At 40.6% G+C, this 26753-nt stretch overlaps 1 protein-coding gene across 4 annotated transcripts in view; it reads left to right on the top strand.

The window, feature by feature from the left end:
• The window catches only part of col12a1b (collagen, type XII, alpha 1b), a 115216-nt gene that overhangs the window by 29184 nt on the left and 59279 nt on the right, over window positions 1-26753 (top strand). For 2 of the 4 annotated variants that reach the window (XM_052098348.1, XM_052098350.1), the window contains exons 15-31: window positions 2525-2791; window positions 3248-3440; window positions 3536-3660; window positions 6789-6938; window positions 7113-7232; window positions 8070-8234; window positions 8472-8618; window positions 10125-10267; window positions 12654-12783; window positions 16543-16688; window positions 18377-18506; window positions 19626-19762; window positions 20651-20780; window positions 21120-21259; window positions 22408-22540; window positions 22643-22663; window positions 25495-25634. In XM_052098348.1, coding sequence (XP_051954308.1) covers window positions 2525-2791; window positions 3248-3440; window positions 3536-3660; window positions 6789-6938; window positions 7113-7232; window positions 8070-8234; window positions 8472-8618; window positions 10125-10267; window positions 12654-12783; window positions 16543-16688; window positions 18377-18506; window positions 19626-19762; window positions 20651-20780; window positions 21120-21259; window positions 22408-22540; window positions 22643-22663; window positions 25495-25634 — 2417 coding nt within the window. The remainder of the gene's footprint in view (window positions 1-2524; window positions 2792-3247; window positions 3441-3535; window positions 3661-6788; window positions 6939-7112; window positions 7233-8069; window positions 8235-8471; window positions 8619-10124; window positions 10268-12653; window positions 12784-16542; window positions 16689-18376; window positions 18507-19625; window positions 19763-20650; window positions 20781-21119; window positions 21260-22407; window positions 22541-22642; window positions 22664-25494; window positions 25635-26753) is intronic. The other 2 variants (XM_052098349.1, XM_052098352.1) reach the window with 2 other exon arrangements.

The following is a 26753-nucleotide window of genomic DNA, read 5'->3' as shown; positions in this document are numbered from 1 at the left end:
AAAGAACCATGGAACTTAAAAAGGTTCTTCTATGGTATCATAGGAGATAAACAAAAGAAACTAATTGAGATGAAAGGCTTGTTGATGGAAACTGGAGGTGAGGCTAATATCATTATGTAGCGGTTATAATTGTCGCTAAGAGATGGTTACCAATATTTAATTGGAAATGTGTATAGTATGACCGTTTTACTGAGCTGGATTAAGAGAAGATTTAAAATCATTTGGCCTTTTTTCACCTTTTGGAGGAATATAGCGCAACATTTTCAAGGAAAGAGAAATAGTTCATTAGATAACGCACACTTGACAGAGCATGCACTCCTGTGCCTCAGGCTCTGCCACTTTAAAAGCATCAATCAACAAACCTTTACAGCAGCCTGTGGAACAAAGTTGAAAAGCAAAACAAAACAATGGAATGGAAATAAAAAGTCTGAAGGTGAAGGAAAGGAGAGGAATAGAAATAAAAGGAATGGAATGGAAAGCAAAGAAAAAGTCGGAAAGGGAGAGGAGAGGAGAGAAGAAGAATGGAAAGGAATGGAAAGAACAGAAAAAGAAAGGAATGGAGAGGAGAGGAGAAGAATGGAAATGAAAGGAATGAAAAGAACAGAAAAGGAAAGGAATGGAAAGAACAGAAAAAGAAAGTAATGGAATGGAGAGGAGAGGAGAAGAATGGAAAGGAAATGAATGGAAAGAACAGAAAAAGAAAGGAATAGAGAGGAGAGGAGAAGAATGGAAATGAAAGGAATGAAAAGAACAGAAAAGGAAAGGAATGGAAAGAACAGAAAAAGAAAGTAATGGAATGGAGAGGAGAGGAGAAGAATGGAAATGAAAGGAATGAAAAGAACAGAAAAGGAAAGGAATGGAAAGAACAGAAAAAGAAAGTAATGGAATGGAGAGGAGAGGAGAGGAGAGGAGAAGAATGGAAATGAAAGGAATGAAAAGGAAAGAAATGGAAAGGAATGGAAAGCTAAAAAAGGCAGAAGGGAGAGGAGAGGAAAAGTCTGAAGGGGAGAGGAGAGGTAAGGAATGGAAAGAACAGAAAAAGCAAGGAATGGAGAGGAGAGGAGAAGAATGGAAAGGAATGGAAAGAACAGAAAAAGAATGGAAAGGCATGGAAATAACAGAAAAGGAAAGGAATGGAATGGAGAGGAGGGGAGAGGAGAGGAGAGGAGAGGAGAGGAGAGGAGAGGAGAGGAGAGGAGAGGAGAAGAATGGAATGGAAATGAACAGAAATGGAAAGGAATGGAAAGCAAAGAAAAAGTGGGAAGGGAACGGAAAGGAAAAGTCTGAAGGGAAATTAAAGGAAAGGAAAGGAAATGAAGGAAAGGAAAGAAATGGAAAGCAAAGAAAAAGTCTGAAGGGAGGGGAAGGGAAGGAATGGATAGGAGAGGAGAGGAGAGGAATGGAAAGGAATGGAAAGCAAAATGGCGGAAAGGAAGGGAATGGAATGGAGAGGAAAGGAAATAAATGGAAAGGAAAGGAATGGAATAGAAAGCAATGAAAAAATCAGAAGCAAATGGAAGGGAATAGAGAGGAGAGGAGAGTAATGGAAAAGTCTGAAGGGAAATGAAAGGAAAGAAAAGGAATGGAAAGGAAAGCAAAGAAAAATTCTGAAGGGAATGGGAAGGGATGGAATGAAAGGAAAGGAAAGCTAAAAGCTAAGGAAAAGACAAAAAATGTGAAAGGAAGGGAAAAAGGAAAGCGAAGAAAGGAAAAGAGAAAGCTATGGAAACAAAAACCTTTGAATCTTAGTTAGACAAAAATGATTTAATGTTAGCAGGAGATCTTCGAGCTGTGGTTTTATGCTTGCCATCAAATCTTGGTAAATCAAGTGGGTTTCTGTGCAGTAGTCACTTGCCCCTGAGTGGAAAAGTAAGCTGGTTACAGCAAGAGTTCAGTGAACATTACCGCTGAGGAAAAGAACAGTTTTAAAGGGATACATGTGTGCAGGGCAACCAATAATAAGAGCCGTATGTTGTCTGGATGCTGGGACGCGTTCCCTTTTCCCTATAGACACTGAAAATGAAATCACACTAGTGGAAACTTACGCCAATGCAGGGTTTAAGAAAATATTGGAATGAGAAAAACGTATTACTTTTTGCTGTCTTTTGGCCGGCTTCTGGTTACACATTAACATCTAACCAACTCTGTTTTCATTTCAGTTGTCAGGTTTAAATTTTTCAAGGACATTAAGGAACGTGTAGTAGAATTTGAGTCAAACACAACTAGATTTGGAAAAGATCCAGAGGAAAGGAAAGAGGTGAAGAGGAAAAGGAAAGGGAAATAGATGAAGAGGGAAAGGAAGGTAAAAACAAAAGCAAACCAAACGTATCAGTCTGAGGTTTGAGAAACTGTTAGGATAGAGAACATTTTCCTTCCTTTTGACTTGCTTGTGGTGCCACATTCACCTCTAACCATCCTGTTTGTTTTCATGTAACTATCAGATTTATCCAGGATATGTAGTATATTTTAATTCAAACGAAACTAGACTTGATTTTCTAAATTGAACTTTTTTTTATTTTTGTAGCATCTAACTCTGGCAAGGCTTTAGTAGTGTCGGATGAAACTGAGAGAACCATGCGTGTGACATGGCTACCCGCTCCAGGCCCTGTGGCCAACTACAGGCTCACGTATGTCCCTCAGGCCGGCGGTAAAGAGATGACCATCAAGGTTCCAGCCAATGTGACTACCACCATGCTGAGGAAACTGCAGCCTCTGACCACCTACGACATCACCGTGCATCCCATTTATAAACGCGGAGAAGGAAAAGCAAGGCAAGGAGTAGGAACCACATGTACGTTGGCCAATAATTTAAAGCCCATGAGTCACAGATCTGTACTAGTGCACTGTTGGAAGCAGTTGGTATTGGTTTAGCACTGATAAAACCAAAGCAATTTGAGGATAGGTGTGCTTCTACTTTTCTAATTGATCAGACTTTCAGACTTTTCAGGCTGGCGGGCAATGAATTGGTTGAAAAAAAGGTATTGAATGAGGGATCAGAGACATAACTAAAGACCACGATATCATAGTAACTTTGTGATATGCTCTTTTAAATTGGGCCAGTAGGCAATACCCTAGAAACTGAGTAGCATTTCAGTAAAAACCACCCTCAACATTCTAGTATTGCAGCCACAAGTTTTGCACAGGCAACCACCTCTCCATAGGCTACTAGTGCTTTTAACTAAGTGTATCTTGTGTGGATCATAGCTTGTCTGTATACTGATAGTACTACATACTCTTTGTCCTGCAGTGTCAAAATTTAAAGCCCCAAGAAACCTACAAACCTCTGAGCCCACCAAGACGAGTTTCCGAGTGTCTTGGGACCCCGCTCCTGGTGAAATACGCGGGTACAAAGTCACGTTTCATCCCAGCGAAAATGACATTGATCTGGGAGAACTTCTCGTTGGACCTTTTGACAACACTGTCGTTCTAGAGGAACTCAGGTAGAACTCCAATGTTTATCATGATCTTTAGATGTTTTTCTCAACATAAAAATTTAGTCGAGACATGTGTTTTGAGTTTTGTTCTTTGTTCACAGAGCTGGAACGAAATACTCTGTGGCTGTTTTTGGAATGTTTGATGGAGGTCAAAGTGTGCCATTAGCTGGAGAGGAGAAGACCACCCTCTCTGATGCACCTGAGCCCCCTCCTGTTAAGCCCTCTGGTACAATCTCAGCACATCATACTAAAACATCACATCTACAGTTTATCATTAGCATTGACTTCCTGATAGGAAACAATAGTTAATTCTAAGTGTACACTCTGCTTGGAACCAACAGTTTATTCTTAGTGTAACGGGAGCCAGCTGGTACGTGATATCTAGAGGCTGTAGCCTTTAGCCTTCACATTAGCTGACGCTGGTTCGAATCCCGCTTGGAGCGGGTCGAGCAGGACAAGTTAAAGTGGTGCCGTGACCCAGATGAGAGTGAGGTTTATTGGGGTAAGTGTAATGGGAGCCAGCTAGTATGCGATAGCTGTGCAGTATGTGTAAATATAACTCCCCTGGCCTCAAGAGGTGCAATAGCGACTGATGCTAGACGCCATTGGCTTTAGCCTCCACCTTAGCATGCCCGCCTCCCATGGCGGTTGACGCCGGTTTGAATCCCGCTCGGAGCGGGTAGAGCAGGACCGGATACATTAGCATAACCTTATTCTAGGAATTGAAATTTTACTATTAGCACTGCTTTCTGCTAGGAACCAACAGTTTATTGTTTTAGTATAACTTTCTGCGAGGAGGAAATATTTTTATTTTAGCAGAACTTGCTAAATTATATATGCTTACATACAACTTAATATGTAATGTTGATGTAGCTATATGCTACTATTTAAAATGTTCATAATTGCACATTTTCTCATATTTCACATACTATTACTATATACTACAGTGCATACTCTATGAATCTTTTTGGGGCCGGTCCCACTGAACACATTTTTGAAGATGCCATATTAGGTTAAAAAGAACTTTAACCTTTAAAAACATGTCCCGAGTCACCTGCTTTCTGTTCTATTTGTTCTGTTGCATCTCACATTTGTTTTCAGTCTGAACGGCATCTAAGTGTGTCTCAAAGCTGCAGTATGTTTAAAAGAAATTGGTGAATGGGTTCTGATCATAAAGAAATGTCCACACATGGCCATTCAGAAACTGTTAGCGTGGCAAAATGGAGGTATAAATGATTGATGATGAGTTGTAGTAGTGTATGCCAGGTCTTTGGGAGCACTGTTATCCAATGGCAGCTATTGGCAGGCATTGTAAAGACTTGAGGGTCGTCCTTAGATAAAAGAATGTCTAGAGGTTAAGTTGTGTGACAGGGATGGGTTGCTGAGTCCTGTTGTGAAATGACTATAGTAAGCAAGGGCAAAGGTCAAGTAATGGTATGCTACTACGCATGTAGCAGCAAGAAGGGACAGCTAGAGGTGATATGGTCATTTAGGACGACTGTAGGGTTCTTAAAGTCAACATGACATCAAGATTGACCCTGATTACTTTCTTAATATACATCCCTGATCTTATTGTGCACAAAAGTATCTATTCAGGCCTCTTTTAGGCTACTGTTGTCAGTAATTCAGCAGCCTTTGTAAAATCATGCCAAGTAGTTAAAGCAGTACTATAATGGCATTTAACGTAGATGTAATACAGATCACAACAATAGTAGCAAATAATGGTAGATTAGGAAAAGAAGCATTAGCATTGGGGTCAATCAATCCACTGATTACCACATTCTACAATCGAACACCCCCTTTTTCACAATGCAATCAATTCTTAATGAATAAAAAATCAAGTCCCATCCCACATTCATTCCCCTCATGAATATATTGTGGAAGTGTAATGGGTTGCAAATGTTTCATTTTGGTTGTAAACACATTGGGTGAAGATAGTATGACCTTCCCCGGAGATACACACATACACAAGCCGCTGTGAAAACACAATTATGACAGACACTAATCATATTAATGATGACTTTGTAATGGTTCACACAGTTTGTAGTAGCATTTGTTATATTTTTGTTGTTTTTTAATCGTCTTTCCTCCACATCATCAATGGAAAGCCAGCCATATTTCATGTCATAATTAGTAAAACAAACTTTCCATCTCACTCTGTGATGTATCTTGGAGCGTGAGGCCCTCTGTGATGTCTAAGAGAGTTTGCTGTCTTTGTGTCTGTCTTCTCTTAATTTGTTTTCAACATTGTGTGAAAAGTTAATGGAAAAATTGCTCTGTTTTCAGTTAGGGAATGTCTCACAGATGGAAGGGAGAGAGCATTTCATAGGAATGCCATGGAATTGCATTTACAGTTTAGGAAATGTTTCTCCAACAAAACCTTGAGACATAGCGATTGAGGGTATATTGAACGGAGGGTCATTTTGATATAAATACCTTAAAGTTGAAGCTGAAAGGTTGCACTTCAATCACATCTTGTTTGCTTCATTTCAAATCCATTGAGGCGATGTAAAGAGCCAACATTATTAAAATTGTGTTGCTGTCCAAATACTTGTGTACCTAACTTTATTGAACATTTTCTCTGTTCTACGTAAAGATTTTAATAAGATGCACATTGCTGTACATATGTTAGCCCTAAAAAGCCAAGACAGACTACATGTTGAAACCAGGTCTACCAGGCTGGTAGTCCAGCCGATCGACTAGTTTGGTCCAGATAATGGTCCAGAAACCACGTAAAACCAGCTGGGATAAAGTTCCACCTCAGTTGTCTAATATTTTATCAACATGTTTTAAATAAATCCAAATTTCACAAGATTTTTTTCACTTGCAGACCATGTGTGAAGTTTTCAAGAGAGATCTCCAGTGCACTAACCTCAGTTTTGGAGATGAGAGTTCCTCAATAGGTACCTAGAGCTCCGCAAGTCCTGCAAAATTGGAATGAGAAAAAGCATTGAAGGAGAAGACACACATGTGTCACGAAGGGCTACATTTCTTCATTCAATAGAACAAAATCCAGGACGATTCCAGGAAAATGGTCTCCAGGACCGAATGCCAAGAGGAACACAAGACTTGAAGAATTCGAGAAAAAGAGCTTTGTGGAAATACTCTGTCGTTCCAAAAAAATACATTTAAATAAAGGTCTTGGATAAAAGCGTGATGTTTATTAAGTTATTGTGCCGTAAATGTGTGTGGATTCCTTTTTATTTGCTGTGAGTGTGTAAACACTTATGGTTTGCCTTTTTACATATCTTTCTCATTGAATTTTGTCTGACATCAGCGACTATCCAGTTACCTCTCAGCCGAGCTTCTCTTGGCATTTCTCACTGTATAACTCTGGTGTTTTTTTGCTCACAGATGCTCAGTGTAAGACGTCAGCCAAGGCTGATATCGTCCTGCTGGTGGACGGATCCTGGAGTATCGGCCGTTTGAATTTCAAAACCATCCGTGCTTTTATCGCTCGCATGGTGGGCGTCTTTGATATCGGCCCAGACAGGGTTCAAATCGGCAAGTCTCCAAATGCATCTTTTACTTTATGTTTTGAGATATGTTAACGGTATATTCATAGACGGGGCCAAAAGCATCTGGACACCGAATGTGAGCTTTATGCTGGCCTTCACTTTGAATTATTACCAGGAATCTTTTCACTTGCATTAAAAATGGTATGTGGTTCTCTCTCAGGATTGGCTCAATACAGCGGGGATCCCAAAACTGAGTGGCATTTGAATGCCCATTCTACTCGTCAATCTCTGCTAGAGGCGGTAGCCAACTTACCCTACAAAGGCGGAAATACAATGACGGGTATGAATCCATTACATAACTGCATTGTTATTTAAAAGGATTTTTTATAATTTCAGTAAGAGCCACTGTCATGTCTTGATGTTGCGCAAATCATTCCCAGAGTTGTTCACTTAACCTCCTGAAAACAGCATTTATAAGTGAAGTGTGGATTTTTTACGCCTCTAGTGGCATCAAGCAGAATTGCAAACATTTATTTATCTAACCTGGGCTGCGTTTTCCAAAAGCATAGCAAGCTTAAGTTGATTGTAGAGACCACGGGTGCCAGTGGCGCCCTACGATGCTTTTGGAAAACATAACCTAGGTTTACAAGACAAGTTCCCCCATCTTGGGAGTGATGGTGGTGGCGTAGTGGTTAAAGCACAGGGCTGTTAATCAGAAGGTCAGAGGTTCTAACCCCACAGCCACCACCATTGTGTCCTTGAGCAAGGCACTTAACTCCAGGTTGCTCCGGGGGGATTGTCCCTGTCATAATTGCACTGTAAGTCGCTTTGGATAAAAGCGTCTGCCAAATGCAGAAATGTAAATGTTCAGAAGTTCTGCTTCAAATTCACACCATTGGTTGAGCCAGAAGTTAACATGTCAGACTTCTCAAACAAGCAGAGCATTATTTTGAAAGTGCCACAGTGTTTACTTATTGTTAACTCTGCACAGTAAACTGGGATATGTGTTTTGTACATAGCATATGGCCAAACTGAAGCAAAATTAAACAATTGTCAGTAATCTCATATTTATACATACTGTAATAACATCACTTGGGAGGCGAATCAACATCAAGCAAGTTACATTCCAGTAGCACTCTGTGATGAAACCAACATGGATCTTAACGTGTTTCCAAAGGTATGGCCTTGAACTACATCCTCCAGAGCAACTTCAAACCAAACGTGGGTCTGAGACCCGATTCTCGTAAGATTGGTGTCCTTGTTACCGACGGAAAATCTCAGGATGAGATTGTAGTCAATTCTCAGAAACTGCGTGACTCAGGCATCGAACTATATGCCGTTGGTAAGTACTTCTCCTGAATATGCATTCGTTTTCATCTTAACTTTGTTGACCATTACACAAAGCATACTGAAACGCCTCACACTGAAATTTCACATCAGTCACAATTTTAACAGCCCTGCTGAAATGTTAGTTTGCAGAAGAGAATTTAATTTGTCATGATTGTAGCCTGGTCTATATCTTGTTGACCCAGTTGAAGCATTTAAGATCTGGTCAGAATGGTCTCCTCTTGGCACCTAGGTGTAAAGAATGCAGATGAAAATGAGTTACGAGCCATTGCCTCCGACCCTGATGAGATCCACATGTACAACGTCAATGACTTCTCCTTCCTGTTGGACATTGTGGATGACCTCACGGACAACCTCTGCAATAGCGTTAAAGGCCCAGGTGAGTCATGGTTGAGTCTATATTGAACTGAGGAGGAGTTGGGGAGAAATGGAACTGGCCAGGCTAACATGAAAGTTTTCGTACATTACCTAAAATGCTTTTTACAGTGTATTTTAAGTGTGCGTCATTGTACATCCTTAACATCCATTTTTGCTGATGCGGTTACAAACCTCAGTACTCAAGAAGGTGATTAAGTTACCTTTAGATGTCAGTGCCATTTAACCAGATACTGCATGTTATTGTTCGGGTGGCTAGCTATACTAGCTATGTCGACGGTTTAACTTTAACCAACGTGTTCAGCGAGAATGAATGGCAGTAGCTGATGCAAGAAAACTGGACTGGAGGAAAAGAAAGTTTACACTAGCACCCCTTGTGGCAATGCTTAGAATGCAGTGCATACTTGCTTGCGTTATGAATAAGAAAAGGTTTTCACAGTCATGGAAAACCTGGAAATATGAGGACATTTTAAAACTGGCCATGAAAGGTCATAGAAATGCAATCTTATATGTCATGCAAAAGTCATTATTTCTGTAGAAGGGCTGTAGTGAAGCCATTATCTCTATACGTATCTGTATCTGTTGCAATGGCAAAATGATCTGTATCGGTATTATGGGTGGGGCTTAAACCAGAAGTGCGTCAAAGCTAAACGAAAAGCCAATTTTTTTATGTAAATAATTTTTTAATTGTATAATTATTTTTATAATGAAGCTGAGTATGTGTTGTTCACTGTGCTTTCCTCTTCGTTTTTCCATTGCTCTTCCTCATCATTAAAATTGTAATGATAAAAAATAATTATACACTGAGTTATAAAGAAATGGCTCTTATTAGTCGTATTCATGAGCAAACTGTTCTTTTTAGCGTTTTGTTTTAGGACCCAGTCGAACTGGGTCACAGTCTGAATGATTCATTATCGAAATTATGTTTCAAATCCTTGACTAGCAATCACAAATGACTGGGAAAGTCATGGAAACGTATTGGTCAAAAAGTGTTGGAATCATGCTGAGAATGACACAATTCAGCGCATTAAATCAAGCTTGTGTAGCCAGAAGTGTTTGCGTCCATGTACTTGTGTAGAGTTTCAGTCCTAGAATGCGATACAGTTTGTGAATCTAGAATCGCTCCAACAGAACTCATAGATACAGACTAGAATAAAAGACCAAGAATTCCTGAAGCTCAATGCTTTGGCTCAGCTAAACAGTTTGAACGCTTTCCAACCATTGTTGATACTGAATTATCGTTTTGCCAGATGGTTCTTTTTTCAATACTAATAATCTCGTTGAAAGGATAGCAGTGCCAGAGGACTTTGAAGAAAACTGTAGGTTGAGCTCCGATCCTCCTCTGGGAATAACAATGATTTATAGAACCTTGAAACTGTTGATATATAACCCACTTAACCTTTTGCAAGAAGCTAATATGCCTGAGGTAGGTTTACAGTCTCAGTCTAACTTGATTTGGGAGCTGTTGGACTCCTTGACTCACATATTTCCATTGCTTTCCGTGAACCAGGAGGCGGCCCAGGAACACCCACTGACCTGGTGACTTCAGAGGTGACATACTACTCATTCCGAGCTACCTGGATACCACCTGACGAGCCAGTGGAGAGGTTCCGTATTGAATACGTACCTGTCGCTGGAGGAAAGACTGAAGTGGTGAGCAATAAAAATGAATGCTAATCTACAACTCCAACTCTTATACAAAAGAGTGGACGAGTGTATGCAGCACAAGTAGATTCATCTCAAACTTTGGACTTATGGAAGTTATGCCTCTGTGTGAAAGACTCTGTTCGAAAACCTATCAAGCTACCTTGCTGTTTACTGCCTACATAGGAGTCCCCGTCAAAGGCTGCATCCTTACCATCATGAAACCTTATAAGTGACTGATTTTAAGTGCTCTTCATTGATGTCAACTCGTGAATAAGGCTCCACGCGTGAAACACGCATTACACTTGACTCCCAAAATGCTTAAGTTTGATGCTTAATGAGCATATTCATTATATAGCGCACTCAAATATTAGGTTAGATAGTCTTTCTTTTCTTTTTTTAATTATATTTTGTGGTATTTACCACATGACCGAAAGCACTAGGTCGCGAGTACAAGCGGCCGAAATGGGCTTCCTCAGAAGGGTGGCGGGCTTCTCCCTTAGAGATAGGGTGAGGAGCTCAGTCATCCGTGAGGAGCTCAGAGTAGAACCGCTGCTCCTTTGCGTAGAAAGGAGTCAGTTGAGGTGGTTTGGGCATCTGGTAAGGATGCCCCCTGGCCGCCTCCCTAGGGAGGTGTTTCAGGCACGTCCAGCTGGGAGGAGGCCTCGGGGAAGACCCAGGATTAGGTGGAGAGATTACATCTCCACACTGGCCTTGGAACACCTCGGGGTCCCCCAGTCAGAGCTGGTTAATGTGGCTCGGGATAGGGAAGTTTGGGGCCCCCTGCTGGAGCAGCTGCCCCCGCGACCCGACTTCGGATAAGCGGTTGAACATGTATGGATGGATGGATGGATTTTGTGGTATTTCATTAAATATACGTTTAATCTATGCTTCATCCACCATCTTGGATGGATTGTTTTATTTTTTCACCAAGCTTGTTGTAGCAATGCATTCTGGATTTGCCTTATCTGTGAAAGATACGTGCAATACTGCTTTAGAATTTGGCCAAAACAATGTGTCCTAAAAGGCAGCATAATTTTGCTTCCTAACTTTTGGAATGTCGGGAGCACACCTATGATATCTTAACATGTTGTCTAGGTAGGCTGCTTACTAGGTTTTGGAACATAGCTTATCATATTTTGGATAGCGTTTCTTTTTAATGTACCTCTTGCGTGGTTGGAAAGCTCTTTTTACCTCTTGTTAAGTATCTGTACGTTTTAATGACTTCAGAACAACTTTTACATAATGCCCATTTAAAGTCCTGCAGCTTGGAGTATTTAAAGGAATATTCCGGGTTCAAAACATGTTAAGCTCAATCGACAGCATCTGTGGCATAATATTTATTACCATAAAGATTTATTTTGACTCCTCCCTCCTTTTCTTTAAAACAAAAGCGTAAATCTGTGTTACAGTGAGGTGCTTACAATGGAAGTGAATGGGAGCCAAATTTTTAATGTTCAAATACTCACTGTTTAAAAAGTATAGTCACAAGCAGGGCTGGACTGGGAAGAGAAATCGGCCCGGGATTTTACATGGCAACTGGCCCAACTGTTGTGTCGGGGGGAGGGGGGTGTTCACTGTCATTTTCTGCATATCGCGGCACCATTTTGTGGTCCGTTCTGCATAACGTGGCTCATTGTTGCTTATCGTGGCCCATTCGGCACTCGGTTCTTCCGATGGCCATTCCGCCCCTGATCGGCCCAAAAGTGGGTCGGCCCTTATTAGCAGTCCAGCCCTGGTCACAAGATGCAAACAATATGTGTGTTAACATGAGTTTAGTGTGATAAAATCACTTACTAATCGTTTCTGTGTAAAGTTATTGCCAATTATACAACTTTGTTGCCATGACGATGTAATGTCAACAAACCCTAAAATCCTAAAACGACTGTAAAAGGACAATATAAACCACTTTACAGCACTTAAATGTGTTTTTACAGAAGAAGTGCTTTTGTCAAATTATAAGTTTCACATTTCTGCCTTTAAACCCTCCAAAAATTGGCCCCATTCACCTCCATTGTAAGTGCCTCACTGTAACCTCCATTTTTGCTTTTTTTTAAAGAAAAGGAGAGTCGAAATTCATTTTTGTGTTAATCAACATTATGCCACAAATGCTGTCATTGAGATTAACTTGTACTGAACCCAGACTATTCCTTTAAATGTGTAGACTGAATGTACATGGATATGTCTTTGCGAGTTAAACGTGTATCAGTATCAGTTTTGTGAACTAAACTAGGTGGAACGTTCCATAAATCTCACCAAATGTCCCGGGATTTTCCATGCTGGATTCTGACCTCTTAGAACCTGCAACTTCAGAAAGATAGTTTCACATCGCCACATGCCTCCACGTTCCACCCATCCGTCTTGTGTAACCATGTCTCCTGATGATGTTTTACAGATGTTCGTTGATGGGGAAGAAAACACAATTGTACTGGTCAACTTGACCCCCATGACCGAGTACGTTGTCCGTGTTTTTGGCGTGATCGGTGAGGAGAGCAGTGAGCCTTTGAAAGGAACTGAAACCACATGTAAGTTCGCCAGATCTTTCCCTCAGCTTCAGTTTATCTTACTCTCCTACTGTTCAACTGATCGCCCAATGAAACCTGCTAAATAATCTGTGTCTTTACCACTTCCCTGTGAAAACTCTCTATACTGTAGCACTATTCCAAATTCTTGTGATATGCCTCACTGTCTGCTGTCTACATAGGAAATGACCAGTATTACCCAGTATAAGGGAAATTATGACTGGACTCTAGGTTAGCCATATACTACTTAGTGCACATAAATCTACACTTTTGAAACGTACAATTGAGAAAGGAGAATTTAATACGTTTAACAGGCTCCAAGTTCACTAGGTAGGTTACACTAATCACAATAATGATGACTTCACAAAAATCACAACTATCAACCATCTACAATAAAACAACAACAACAGTCATATGAATTAAAACTATATACCTCTTTAAACAAAAATGAAATTTTTTGTCATAAGTTCCCTTATTTTGACACTGCGTCTAAAAATGTGCCATTCCTGCACGAGACACATAAAAAACGGTGAGATGTGGCCATAGACTGTAAAAAAAGATGGACGACGCCCCTTCGCTCTTTTCCATTGGTGAGAACAGTGTCCCGATATGGCGCTGACATCTTGGGACTTGAGTCTGCGCAGTTGCGATTTCGGGACCAGACCTGCGCAGTAGTGAGCAGGAAGTAAAGCCGCGAAATCAAGGCCCCGCCCACACTCTCGCTGAATCAATCGCAAGCACACGCCCCTGCACTTTTGACTTTTGACTTATGACGGTGTGAAATAATTAATTATAGAAATTTAGATATTAAATTTAACCAGTTAAAATCCACGATCCCGGTACCGGGATTTAAAATTACGTCAGTAATAATGTACTTCCAATTTTAAATGTATGCGGAGGAGTTATGAGCTCATATCTGGTACCATTTGAAAGCTTAGAATGTCTACTTTCTTGAGATATGCATCACTTTGGCATTTGTTTTACACTAAGTAACTTATTTACAATAAATTACATAGTTCCACCCATCAAAAGTCGTGTCATAATTATGTGCGTTTTTGGATACATATGTCTCATATCGCTCAAATATGACGCACATGTACAAACCATGTATCAAATGAAAGCTCTCATTGCCAGTAAGAAGTTCCAATAAGTCTTTTTATTGAGGTATAATCACATATCTAATACACTTCGAATGAATCATGAAGTATACAATCAACATTTGTAAACATACAAGTGAAATTATTGAATATTTGCCGTGCTACTCGCACTAGACAGCACAGTTAGCCACAAATGCTACATAATCCTTTACCTTAGGTTATTCTCTGCAAAATGAGCCATTTTTCAGTGTTTTCTGTGGTTGTGTGCCCAAGTAATCCCTCGAGTGCAGAAACACCACAAAGTTATGTTATATGATATTCAACAATCCAGGAAAATATGTAAACATCCGATCCGGATAAAGCATATATTGCCGTAAAGCTTAGACCCTCCGCTTTCCGGCAATGTCTCTCAAGATCAAATAGACCAATCAGGGGCTGTGATATTGCATCCAGACTGTGAAGTGATCACTGGGTAGGTTACGTGCCCAAAACGCACAGACGCGTCTCACCAGACACCAGAGCGCATATTTACCACTTTCAACAGTGTTTTATGTAATGACAAAGGGTTTTCTGTAAAATTACACTGGGATTTTGCATTTATAGCACTGTATATGGGTATGGGGAGACTTTAGATTTGGGTAGGCGGAAAGTACACCAAAAAAGGTAATATTCCTCCCTTCAAATAAATTGAAATAGATATTAAATAAAACATGATACAGACAAAATTCCTTTTTCAGGTATTTGCTGACATCTAGTGGAAACAGCCAAAACTGTCTGCTTGCTGCTAGGGTTTACAGGGCTTGAGTTATACACTTTCAAAATGAATTTATATAAAAAAAATCAAAAAGCGCCTCTTTTTTTAGGAGGGTTATTACTGTTCAGACAACATATATTTAATTTTTTTAAAATTTTTAGCAGTGTTTTATGCAACTTCAAAGGGTTTCCTGTAAAATGACACCAAAACTGTGTATTTAGGCCAAAGTATGTGGGAATGGGAAGCTTTTTAATTTGGGTAGGCCAAATCCAGGCGGAAATCCCCAAAAATGGCAAGATCTTAAGCTCCAATCTCCTCAGTCCTCCGAAGATCCCAAAAAAAGTCAGTTGGTGCTTCAGTGACTACTTCGCTCAGAGAACCTGTCAATCACAGCTGTCAATCATGATGTCACAGCACCGTTTTTATAGCATCAAATAACTAAAAACAAACTTATTTTGAAAACAAACACTTGAAATGACATCGACGTAATAGAAACGACAGTAAATGACAGAAACTATCTTTGGAAAAAAGATATGTGAAGTGTCATTTAATTGTTTAGTTGGTCTCACGTCCCGTTGAATAACATGGGGAGGCGGGGTTTATGACCTATAGTAGGACCAGTCACCGGGGGGGCGATCGAGACATTTTGGCTTCACTTTTGAGGGCTTGTGTGGCACACTTGGACGTGGCACAAGTGTCAAAGATGTTCATCTATACTTTGACAGCAACTCAGTTAACTCTGACTTAAGTAACACAGATTTCTGTTTGGAATAACCTTCACGTCAAAACAGCCCCAAAACATACTCTTCACAAGTTTACATGAACGCAAACACTTCTAGCTACACAATCTCGATTTCATGCATTGTTTCATTTTGAAATGGGTCAAAGCCCTATTTGTAATGCAGTGCAAAAATGCGCTGTTTTCTCAGCTTTACCACAAGGGGCACTATAGCGTGCATTAACGTAAAAATACACGTTAAGTACATACAATGGGACTGTAGGCTTGCAACGCGTCTGCCAAGTATTCACTTCTGCATGTACGTACTTGTGTAGAGTATGTTTGGGGCATTAGAATGCTGTTTAGATAGGAAACTCGCTAGCGTTTCGAACGGAGCCAATTGTAAACCTCTAGAAAACCTATATAAAAAGCTTCTAAAACAAATCGGTTTTAATTTTGGTTTCCACAGCCCAAATACAGAGCAGCTGCAAAGTTTATGTTTGATGGGATTGTGGACAGACAAAGCAAACTTGAATGATTTTTACTGATTTAAAGTAAACAGAAGGATTTAATTGGCCATTCTCACTTTACAGTTTAACATTACAAGATCTTATGCCATCATAAATAGAAGCTTATTGTTTTGTCATGAGCCACTTGAATGCAATAATCTTTCGTGGTCATTGTGGTTTTTGCTTTATGGTCATTTTATGTTCCTGTGTGACCACCGCACATACACATGTACATTCATGAGAACTTGCAACTTCTTTTTCTTTCTAATTAAACTGTTTTAAATGTGCTAAAAGCTAGAGTATACCACACTCCACATTTTTAAAATCAAAGGCTATGTTTGGAATTAAATACTAGATTTCTGCACACTGATTACTTCGCAGTATCTACTGTAAACAATATAAACAGTAAGTGAAACTTGTGCATTATCCCATGATAAATGTTTCAAACAGTAGGGCTACATGACCTTACCACATTTCATGCTTCATTTAGTGTGTGGCATTGAGTTTTCATCTTTGAAATTACAATAGATATTTGCAATTTTGTGTGAAAATGAATAAACTCATGGCAGTCTGAATTTGCATATTGTGCACAGTACCGCATGTTATATTTTGCAGCAATAGTAAGAATGCTAGTGTGCTATTCTGAATGTAGCCAATGTTTTTTCCTCTCTCTGGTCTCCACAGTGCCTCTACCTGCCGTGACAAGCATGACAGTGTATGACGAGTCCCTGAAATCCATGCGGGTCAGGTGGGAGCTTGTGGGCGGGGCCAGCGGGTATATGCTCATCTACAGCACCATCAATGCCAGCGAGCCCTCTGGAAATATGGAGGTGAGCGTTTGTCGGACTGCCACCTTCCAGAACACCCTGCAACGGCCATGTGCTACGTCTTATCCGATTTTCGTGAGAGCGCTAATTATAAGTGCAAGTTTCGTGCCAGCTCAAATTGCGAGTGAGCATGGGTGAGAGTGTTTGCGCTATCTGTGGGTGTATGCACGCAAACTGTGGGTGAAAAATAGGTCAGTTTCTTTTTTCCTGAGAAATAGGTAATTGCGCTAACATGTTCCAGCAGCAGGTCTGTTTTCAGCGCAAAGTCTAAATTTAGTTCCTACATTTGCAGTGTGAAAATTCCACCAGCAGGTGGTAATAAAGTAAATGTCCAAATGCTGAAAATATAGTGGAACATAAAATGATGCTCCTGATGATCAGAGTTGTAGCCGTTTTATAAACAAACATTTATGAGATTTGTGTTAAACTATCTAGTGGTCATGGTTATTATCTTCATATTTACAATAGTGTTTATAATCTAATTTGAATTGTTATTTTTCCACCTGTTGTTGTAGAGTGATTTTTAAGTCACTGCAAAAGGATAAAATGTTTGGATTTGGTATATGCTTTTTTTATTTACCATTTCGTTATTTTGATTATATTTCCGTTTCGTTTGAAGTTTAATTGGAATTTAGAAATATTTTTGACTTTATTTCAAAATAGACCTGTAGAAGTGAAGTGCGTGCCAATACAATCACTGTTATTACTAGCCATGATATGTGTGTCAGTAGATGATAATGATTAATAATACTTGCATTCCCTATAATTTAACAGAGCGTACATCCAAATTCTGATGAGAAACACACTTTATAAGCATATAAATGGAGCGTGTCCATACTTTTAATTCTTCTAATTCATTGTATCCAGTCCATTTACAATACAGATTTCTTATGAATGTGCTGTCTTTGTTTATATCGCTGGTGCTTGAGGGAATGGACTATATAGTAGGATGCAGATGGTGCAATAACTGGACAAAAACCTCGGAAATAAATTGCACTTGACCCAGATAGTTAGTGCGCTGCGTGTGTGATTTCGCCAGACTACGAAAACACCAAAGCTTCATGGCCATGCCCATTGCCCATTAGCACTAGCTTTCTTAAAATAAGGCCCAAAGACTCCAGTAATCTCATCCGTGTCTCCTTTAGAAAGTTTAGAAATTCTCAATGTCTCAAACTGTGCTCAGATTTACCAAGATACCATAGCATACAACCAAAAGTCAGAGGTCTCTATATAAACATTTCTCAAGACCAACTTACCTAAGGTGCGCTATCCACACTAATTCAATAGCTCCATTTACGGTATTACATCCATTGTCCCATTTGTGTATTTTTATTTCTCTTAAGGAATTTTTGTCGAAACATTTGAGAAAAAGGTAACACTTTAATGAAGCAATAAAGACTTTCCTTTAGGGGGTCTCATGCTGAGATAAGGCCGCCTGGTCTATTTCCTCTCTGTAGTAATCTGAACAGATGCTTCATATTTTGGTTTTGTTTGTTTGTTGTTTTGTTTGGTCTGGAAAACTCTTAACCATCATCCCCGTAGATCCAGCAGAGCTTGATCTTGTCTGTCAGTCTAAGTAGAGGAGACATACCGGGAGCATGTTTATGCCAGGTGTTTCTCATAACAAGTCCTGTCTCGCAGGGACGTTTCTTTGCTGTTGTTCATTCTCTTAACATCCCTCCCTCCTGCAGATGCAAGTTGGTGCAGATGTGAATGATGTCCAGCTATTGCAGCTGCTTCCAAACACGGCGTACTCCATCTCCCTGTTCGCCCTGCACGGAGAAGCGACCAGCGAACCCCTCATTGACAGAGGAGTCACTTGTACGTTTCAATGTCTTGATCTCTGCAATCTGTTATGTCTGTGTAATATAGCAAATATTATTACACTCATGTCGTATGGATTACCTTCATGCTGCCTTCATGTCCTTATAGGAGCTTGAAAGTTTGGACCGTCAATTAACTTGCATTATATGGACATAAACACATAAATTTTTACGGCACTTAAAGAAAGTCCAAAAATCTTTTTTAGAACCTGTATTACTTTTTTCTTCTGTGGAACACAATTGATTTTTTTTAATCCCCTTTTCTCCCAATTATGTAATGCCCAATTCCCACTACTTAGTAGGTCCTCGTGGTGGCACTGTTACTCACCTCAGTTGAAAAGTTGCCTCCACTTCTGAGACCGTCAGTCCGTGCATCTGATCACGTGACTCGTTGTGCATGACACCGCGGAGACTCACAGCATGTGGAGGTTCATGCTACTCTCCACGATCCACACACACAACTCACCACATGCCCTATTGAGAGCGAGAACTACTAATCGTGACCACGACCGGTTGCTAGGGAGGGTCGAGTCATGTGACTCGTGTCACATGACTCGACCCTCGAGGACCCTCCCTAGCAACCGGGACAATTTGGTTGCTTAGGAGACCTGGCTTGAGTCACTCAGCACACCCTGGATTCAAACTAGCGACTCCAGGGGTGGTAGTCAGTGTCAATACTCGCTGAGCTACCCTGGCGCCCCATAAGAGATGTTTTAATGAATATCACAGACTGTCTTTTCAGTACAATGGCCTCACTTCAAAGATTATTTGTGTGTCATATTCCAAGTCTTCAGAAGCTTCACGTGAGAACTTGGCACTAAATTGATAGAATGACAAACTTTTCATTTTTGGATGATCTGTACCTTTAAGCACTTTCCCCTCCATATTATCATTTTAGTAATGCACCTTTCAATGCAAATTTCACTTTTGAGTTACTTTGTAATACCCATTATTCTAAATATTGATCCTCATTACTGTAATACAATAATAGTCTGTATAAATCTAATTGGTATAAATTAAATGCAGTACAACAAATGCTACAATGATGTATAAATACATGACAATTTAAATAATATACAGTATAATTGTATTTTATTGGCATATTTCTATCTTTCAGTGCCTCTGCCTCCAGTTGGTGAGTTGAGAATCACTGAAGTCACTCACAGCTCCATGATGCTTACCTGGGATGCAGCTCCTGGAAACGTCAGGATGTACATCATCACGTATACGCGAGAGGATGGAGAACAGAAAGAGGTAATCAACATTTCATGGAGAGTGACTCTCATTCACACAGAAAAGATCATCACGATCAAAGACTTGTTAAGATCTTCCAGATCAGATTAAAGGTTGTTGACCTGGCAAACACCCCTTATGAGAGAATTTGAATCACACCGTCAGTTTAAACACTTTTCCATAAGAGTCTAAATTTTTTATAGACGCCCGAGCTATGCTGGTAATGTGAGCTAGAAGATGACCCGAGCATTAGATCAGTTTAAAGAAACGTTCACTTTATGGCCAGGGATTATTGCTGAGAGGGTTTGGCTATGAAAGTGTTCATTAGCTGGGTCCTCCTGCATTACAAAAGACCCTAAAATCACCCCAAGTCCCATTAAAGGACTTATGAATGGATCCTGGTCCAATGCCAAGATCAACTCCAGGGGTTCCGTTGAGGACGCCTTTGGGAATTCACTCCCCCGTGCCTTCCTGTCTCTCCGCTTTGGAGCCTTTGATTTTTCCAAAGAGCTCCAGATTTTCCAGACTGACTCATTTGTCTTTGAAGATCTGCTGAGCTGATCCAATGCAATTATTTGAGAAGGTCTGAAAGGTCACATACAAGCAACTTGCATGTTGATAGAATGCATAATGTTCTTTGTGTCTTTTTTAACAATACTCTAGAAAAGGGTTAAGATGACCTGATTCACTAACAATGAAAAAATTGCGAAAATGAAACTCACTGCATTGTCCCATGTCCTGCCTTGAGTATTCCCTTGATATCAAACATTTTTCACAATAGTTTAATCTGTACATTGGGCTCAAGTCAGAGTTTTTAGTCCTTTCTCAGTCATTGGGCGAGTCGAATGCATATGTCATTGACTTTCCCTTGACAAATGTGATGTGTTAATGTTGATGTTTGATTGACAGGTTGAGGTCAAGGGTGACATCACCACCCTGGTTCTGACAAGCCTCCGCTCACAGACGGAGTATGATGTTGCTGTCACTCCCATCTACGACGAGGGTCCAGGAAATCGAATGCCTGGCACAGCAATAACTGGTGAGATTATCTTAAAAAAGGAACAGTTCCCCCAAAAATGAAAAGAAGCAAGGCATTTCGGAAAAATCCCTACACTGCGTGTATCCACTTGCCTTTCTTTTCTCAGTCTCTGTATGGGCTGAAATCCTTCATTAGTCTCAGCCGATCTGCAAGACTCGTCCCTCTGCAGCCACTTCCCTTTACATAGAAACACATTTGCTTGCTCAAACTCAATGTGATGTGACTTGTCATATAGGTGCCTGGGCTGGTCGCCCGCTGAATTTGCTCTACAGTTCTGCTCTTGAGATGGGCTTGCTTCTTTTTGTCTATATGTCACATCCTTTCCCTGTTGATTCTCAGATGTTGTTCCTGCGCCCAAGAACTTGAGGTTTTCTGAGGTGACCCAGACGTCATTTAGAGTCACATGGGAGCATGGAGCACCAGATGTTGCGCTGTATCGCATCGGTTGGACCAAGAAGGGAGAGAACAACTTCAAATATGTACGTTAACTGGCTTGTTGTTTGTATCAACTAGAGATTTTACCGTTACATTCGTTCATAGAGCTGATGCTTTTATCCAATCAAACCCAAGACTTTTCAAGTATCATGTTCAACCAGTCATTTCACCATTTGATCTACAAGAACATCAGAAACATAGCAAAACCTTATGAACTGACTAGATAGACAGGCATCATAGTGTGCGCCTTAGTGCACTTGTTAACCAAGTGGACAAAACTGTCAGTGAAGAGCATGCTTGTGAGACAAAGCAAAGAAAAATCAAGGGAAATGTTACTTGTGAGCAGAAATGTTTTTATTGGTCTTCATTTTTAGTCAAGTTGCAAGAAAATATGATTTGATGGTATGTATTTAGGATGCATAAAATGTTAGCTATGAAATTAGCTTTTTTTACAGGGAGGGTCCCGTTTTTCACTCAATTTGGAACGCCCAATTGCCAATGCGCTTTTAAGTCCTCGTGGTCGCATAGTGACTTGCCTCAATCCGTGTGCCGGAGGATGAATCCCAGACCATCAACCCGTGCATCTTATCACGTGGCTTGTTGAGCGCGTTGCCATGGAGACATAGCAAGTGTGGAGGTTTCACGCCACCCACTGCGGCATCCACGCTCAACTCACCACGCGTCCCACTGAGAACGAACCACATTATAGTGACCACGAGGAGGTTACCCCATGTGACTCTACCCTCCCTAGCAACTGGGCCAATTTGGTTGCTCAGGAGACCTGACTGGAGTCACTCAGCATACCCTGGGATTTTAACAAGCGAACTAGCTAACTCCAGGGGTGGTAGCCAGCATCTTTACCGCTTAGCTAAACAGAATTTAAGTTGGCAATGACAAAATGGTGGGAATTTTCATGACTTCCAGATATCCACAGTGCTAAAAGTGCCCGAAGGTGAAGTTACACCCTCTAATGAAATTAATTTTGAATCGAGTTACCTGTGCAATTCACATGATGCATGGTATGTGAAGTTACTACCTATGAAGGGTGTTCCAAATCAGTCACTGATGAGGTTACATTTTGGTTAGGATGCTGTCTATGAAGGCAGCTGCCTATGTAGGCACTAAACAGCAAAGCATCTCACTTGGTTTTGGAACATAGCTGTTGTTTAGGTCAATTTGGGATCTTTCACAGGACATCCTGAGCAGCGAAGACACGACACAAGTTCTGACAGAATTAGACCCGGACACGATGTATGACGTCACCATCACAGCAATCTACCCCGATGAGTCTGAGAGCGAGGACCTGATGGGAAGCCAACGCACATGTGAGACGACACAAACGCCCTCCCAACCACATATAGAACACATTGAAAATGTGTTGACGTGACAATAAAAATAACATTGTGCTTTTAATATCTTTTTTCTAGTGTCAAAGATCATTAAACCTGGTATGTTTGTTTCAAACGAGAGGAAATGATTAATAGTTATGCTAATCAACAAGATGAACACATCAATGGAAAAGGAACACTAAGGGGCAGTTCACACAAATGTGTTTTTGCATCTAACTGCATTTTTGTGTGTGTGCATGGGTGTGTGTGTTATTTTTCTGTAAACATGTTACACATTGACCGTTGCACCACGCAAGAGCACAGTTTTGATGCATTGTCAACTTTTAAAAACATGTATTGAGACCTAGTTTCCATTGCGTGTCTAGCTTATTTAGCGCAAGAACGTATTTGGCCTGAACAGCCCCTAAAAATTGCATGTCCATATTTGTGTTCAACCAGTGCTCCAACAGAAACTAGGGCTGGGCGGTATGATGATAGACAGTATACAGTGTCATGGTAGAAATGTGTCAATCGTGTTTAAATGGCACCAAATATTTTTGCGTAGCTGAAAGTGGGCAGGAATGCTTTACATTGTTTACACATGAGAGCGACAAAGAAATATGTCAAAATTACCAAATTTAGAGCGTGACGTATCCCAAAAAAGTTGAGATGGGGTCTTACTTATTTAAGGCATCTTGTAAAAATCTCTTTCAGTTGTCGAGCAAAGTTGCAACCTGCCGCAACAATAAAGAATTTCATTTATGTGCATTTACTGATGTGTACAATCAGGGCTGGGCTGGTAATCTGGCATACAGGGTATTTTCCTGGTGTGCTGACACCCTTTGGGGCAAACAGGGGCAGAATGGCCATCGGGAGACCGATAGGCCACGAAAAGCAAAAATGAGCCGCCGCGTTATGCAGAACGGACCACAAAACAGTGCAGCAATATGCAGAATAGGACAGCGAACAACCCCCTTATCCGTAGTCGGGTCGCGGGGGCAGCTGCTCCAGCAGGGGGCCCCAAACTTCCCTATCCCGAGCCACATTAACCAGCTCTGACTGGGGGACCCTGAGGCGTTCCCAGGCCAGTGTGGAGATGTAATCTCTCCACCTAGTCCTGGGTCTTCCCCGAGGCCTCCTCCCAGCTGGACGTGCCTGAAACACCTCCCTAGGGAGGCGGCCAGGGGGCATCCTTACCAGATGCCCAAACCACCTCAACTGACTCCTTTCGACGCAAAGGAGCAGCGGCTCTACTCCGAGCTCCTCACGGATGACTGAGCTCCTCACCCTATCTCTAAGGGAGAAGCCCGCCACCCTTCTGAGGAAGCCCATTTTGGCCGCTTGTACTCGCGACCTAGTTCTTTCGGTCATGACCCAGCCTTTATGACCATAGGTGAGGGTAGGAACAAAAATTGACCGGTAGATCGAGAGCTTTGCCTTCCGGCTCAGCTCTCTTTTCGTGACAATGGTGCGATAGAGCGAGTGCAATACCGCCCCTGCTGCCCCGATTCTCCGGCCAACCTCCCGCTCCATTGTCCCCTCACTCGTGAACAAGACCCCGAGGTACTTGAACTGCTTCACTTGGGGCAATACCTCCTTCCCTACCTGGAGCACGCACTCCATCGGTTTCCTGCTGTTGCGAATAATCGTGACTTTTAATTTGCGTCCATCGAGTTCAAAATAAAATGAGAAGGTAATCAAATGAGATGCAATACCTTCCATTTGTAATAAATTCACTATCCAAAAAAGTAAACAGGCATTACCACGTAATCATTTAATACACTATCTTGTATTTAATTTCCAGCAAAAATAACTGTATTGTGATATATACAGTACAGTTACCGTGAAGAAGATCTCATAGTTTGATATAGGATTTTGGTCGTACCGCCCACCTCTATGAAAAACTCATCCACCATCAATCATGTGTCCATCAATCCATCATCTGTCACCATCATTGCCATGTCATTTTGTCGTCTGTCATCAATCATAAACACGCATGCACACATGCAACCAACCCAACTGCATTGTTTTTGTCATTGTTTTGTTGCGTTATAATCATTTGTGCACCACAAACACTCATATGCCATCTATCTTAAAGGACTGACCCATGATGCTCATTTGACCAGCATGTTGTCTGGGGTTGGGAATCGAGAACTGGTTCATTTTTTTAAGTTACCGGAACCAAATTATTTTCAGAACGTTCGTTACCATGAATGGCTCTTGAACATCTGCATTATTCCCTTGTATATTGATAATATATTGTGAACTACGGCTAAATAAATGATGTTTCGTCTTAAGTTGGCATCTGAAATGTAATGAGAAAGAAAGGCCGTGCACCATCAAATAATACAAAGACACACTGCAAAAACGAGTATTTTTGTCATGTTTTCCAGCTTACAACAAGAAAGAGCTATTTCCCAATGGGGTAAGAAAAACCCCCAACTTGATTCAATTGGCAAAATGTTGGATCTTTTTTTGAAGTATAAACCCCACTAAGGTAGGGTAAGCTAGTTTAGGTATTTTTTACCAGAAAGTATGCCAACAAAAATGATATATATGTTTTGCTGTGCAATAAATACCCAACATGTCTATCTATTGCATTCTCGCTGGATTCTTTTTGATGAATCAGTCAAAAAGACTCATGAATCAGTTTCAAACTTAAGAGTTATTGGTTTGATTCAGACATGCGACTCTTGTAATACATGGTTCTTTATTAATAATTAAATAAAAACCCATTAACAAAAATAGTATTTTTTATAAAAAAAAAAAAATTTATTTTATTGTTTGAAATAATGATTCATGATTCAGAATCGTTAATGAAATGGTTCAGGAACCAGAATCATTGAGTGAAATCAGAACCAGAATCGTTAAATTCCCACCCCTAATAACGACCTTTTTAGCTGTTGCAAAAATGGCAGATTTTGCTGATTTAACTTTATTTCTGCTCCCAGTGCCAACTGGATCACCACAAAACCTCCAAGTCTTCAACGCCACCACCACCACTCTCACAGTGAAATGGGACCATGCACCAGGCCCGGTCCAGAACTACAAAGTCACCTACCAGCCCGTAGCGGGAGGAATACCGCTGTCTGTAAGTTCAGCTGTTTCCATTCACCTTCCGTTCAGAGGTTACAAACCAGCGCTCAAGTAATCGTTCAGTTATGATGACGAGTGGCAGAATTTTCCGCAGCAGTACTGCAAAATTGGTTTTATGAAGATCACGGCCCTTGTGCTAATAATTACAGTAGGGCACCCGCTGGAAAGCTGGAATCTAGACAGGAACAGCGAGTCATTACCAACACACTTGTCAGATCCAAACCATTATAACATGTCTATTATGTAGCGCTCAGTGACTTTCTGGACACAAATCCACTCCTTTTAGATATACCAACATTCATAACTTGTTCAAGGATTGTTTCGTTATACAGTGTTGTTAACTGAACAATGGCCCTTTCACCAGTTTGTTTTGTTTATTAATGCAGTACTCTAGAAACAGCCGTCAGAAATATGTTGACAGCAACCATTTAAACTGTGAGCTTTAATCATATTTTTTGTGTAACAGGCGTGTTTAAAATGACTTTCTTTTTCTGTTGACTTTGCTAAGGCCATGCGGGCTATTTGTTAAAGGGAAAGTTCACCCAAAAATGATTTCATCTTTTCATGCCAGATGTACATGACTTTGTTTCTTCTGTAGAACACAAACTAACCTTTATTAGAAGAATATCTCCTCTCTGTTGGTCCATACAATGCAAGTGAATGGTGATCAGACCTTTGTAGCTCTAAAAATCACAAAACGGAAACATAAAAGTAATCCATATGACTCCAGTGGTATAATCCATGTCTTCAGAAGTGATATAATAGGTGTGTTTGAGAAACAGATCAAAATTGTTTCAAAAAAAGCTTTCACTTTTACATCTGAAAGTCACTTGTGGTGCCTGTTTAGTTTCACTTTCACATCTGAAAGTGAGATTTAGAGTAAAAAGGACTTCAATATTGTTCTGTTTCTCACCCACACCTATTATATCACTTCTGAAGACATGGATTAAACCACTGAGTCATATGGATTACTTTTATGTTTCCGTTTTGTGATTTTTAGAGCTACAAAGGTCTGATCACCATTCACTTGCATTGTATTGACCTACAGAGCTGAAATATTCTTCTATTCTTCGTTTGGGTTCTGCTGAAGAAAGAAAGTCATACACATCTAGGA

Source organism: Xyrauchen texanus, chromosome 30 (genome assembly GCF_025860055.1).
Source record: "Xyrauchen texanus isolate HMW12.3.18 chromosome 30, RBS_HiC_50CHRs, whole genome shotgun sequence".
NCBI classification, from domain to species: Eukaryota; Metazoa; Chordata; class Actinopteri; order Cypriniformes; family Catostomidae; genus Xyrauchen; species Xyrauchen texanus.
The sequence above is the reverse complement of the archived record's forward strand: the minus strand, read 5'-3'. Positions and strand labels throughout refer to the sequence as shown.